Source organism: Propithecus coquereli, unplaced genomic scaffold, assembly GCF_000956105.1.
Source record: "Propithecus coquereli isolate 6110/MARCELLA unplaced genomic scaffold, Pcoq_1.0 Scaffold53, whole genome shotgun sequence".
In the NCBI taxonomy this organism is placed as follows: Eukaryota; Metazoa; Chordata; class Mammalia; order Primates; family Indriidae; genus Propithecus; species Propithecus coquereli.
In genome coordinates, this window is record NW_012151174.1 from 4,471,170 (window position 1) to 4,472,337 (window position 1,168).

Genomic DNA, 1,168 nt, shown 5'->3' on the forward strand with positions numbered 1-1,168 from the left:
GATATAGAGTGAGCTTACATTTTTATTCTGGAACCACGCATACACTTCTTTTTTGGCTAATAAGTAAATATAGGCGTGGAAAGAAAAAACCCTATGCCCTTCTTTCTGGTAACTAATTTTGTTGATTATTTTTATTTTCAGGCCCGAGCAAATGCACGTGCCGCTGTTCTAAAAGAACAACTAGAGCGAAAGAGAAAGGAAGCATATGAGAGAGAAAAGAAAGCATGGGAAGAGCATGTAAGATTCACTCCAGATTCTTAATCTTGGTCGTGTTCATGTTCTTCTGTCTCTTCCTTGGTAGTACATCAGCATTATAGTTTTGTAATCTTTTCTTCTCTTTTTTTTTTTTATTATCATTCTCCCTGCCCCCTTGCCCTCTCATCTTCTTGCCCTCTTATCCTTCTCTACCTCTCTCTGTCCCTCTGTGTAGGTCTTTCTCTCTTGCATATTTAAGTATGATCTATGTGGAAGTTAGTTGAGGGTTTGCTTTGAGGTGAGAACCTAGTTTATGTATTTTTAAATTTTTTATTTACTTTTTGCCAAGTAGCTAATCAAAATCCTAGCATCATTTAATAACTGCATCTTCCTTTTGCCACTGATTTATAATGCTGCCTTTAAGATTTATTAAAGTCTTATATATACCAGTGAATGGATCTGCAGCATATATGTATCAAGCTATGTTTTCCTCTGGGCCTTCTCCTCTGCTATGTTATTATAGTGCCTCATTTTATTAGTAATTGTAGATATAGAATATACTTTAATTTCTAATAGAATTCTTTCCTCATTTTCCTTTACTCCTTTCTTAAATTCATTTTTCTTAATTATTTGCTTTCTTTTGCTTTACCAGACAAATTTTAGGGTAATTTTTATTTCATTTTTTTAAAAAATCCTATTGGAATTTTGATTAGTATTATATTAAACCTGCAGATTAACTTAAGAACTGACTGTTTATAATAGTTTTTATATAGGAACATATTAAGTTTCTACATGTACTCATTGTTTCTTTTATATCCCTTATACAATTTTGATCATTTTTTACACATACCTGTTATATTTTTTATATAGGTTATTTCTTATTTCATTTTTTTAAAAAATCCTATTGGAATTTTGATTAGTATTATATTAAACCTGCAGATTAACTTAAGAACTGACTGTTTATAATAGTTTT

At 30.7% G+C, this 1,168-nt stretch overlaps 1 protein-coding gene across 1 annotated transcript in view; it reads left to right on the plus strand.

Annotated features, from left to right (window-relative positions):
- The window catches only part of NEK1 (NIMA-related kinase 1), a 207,687-nt gene that overhangs the window by 115,776 nt on the left and 90,743 nt on the right, over window positions 1–1,168 (plus strand). The window contains exon 16 of the mRNA XM_012656992.1: window positions 142–237. Within this exon, the coding sequence (XP_012512446.1) occupies window positions 142–237 (96 nt within the window). The remainder of the gene's footprint in view (window positions 1–141; window positions 238–1,168) is intronic.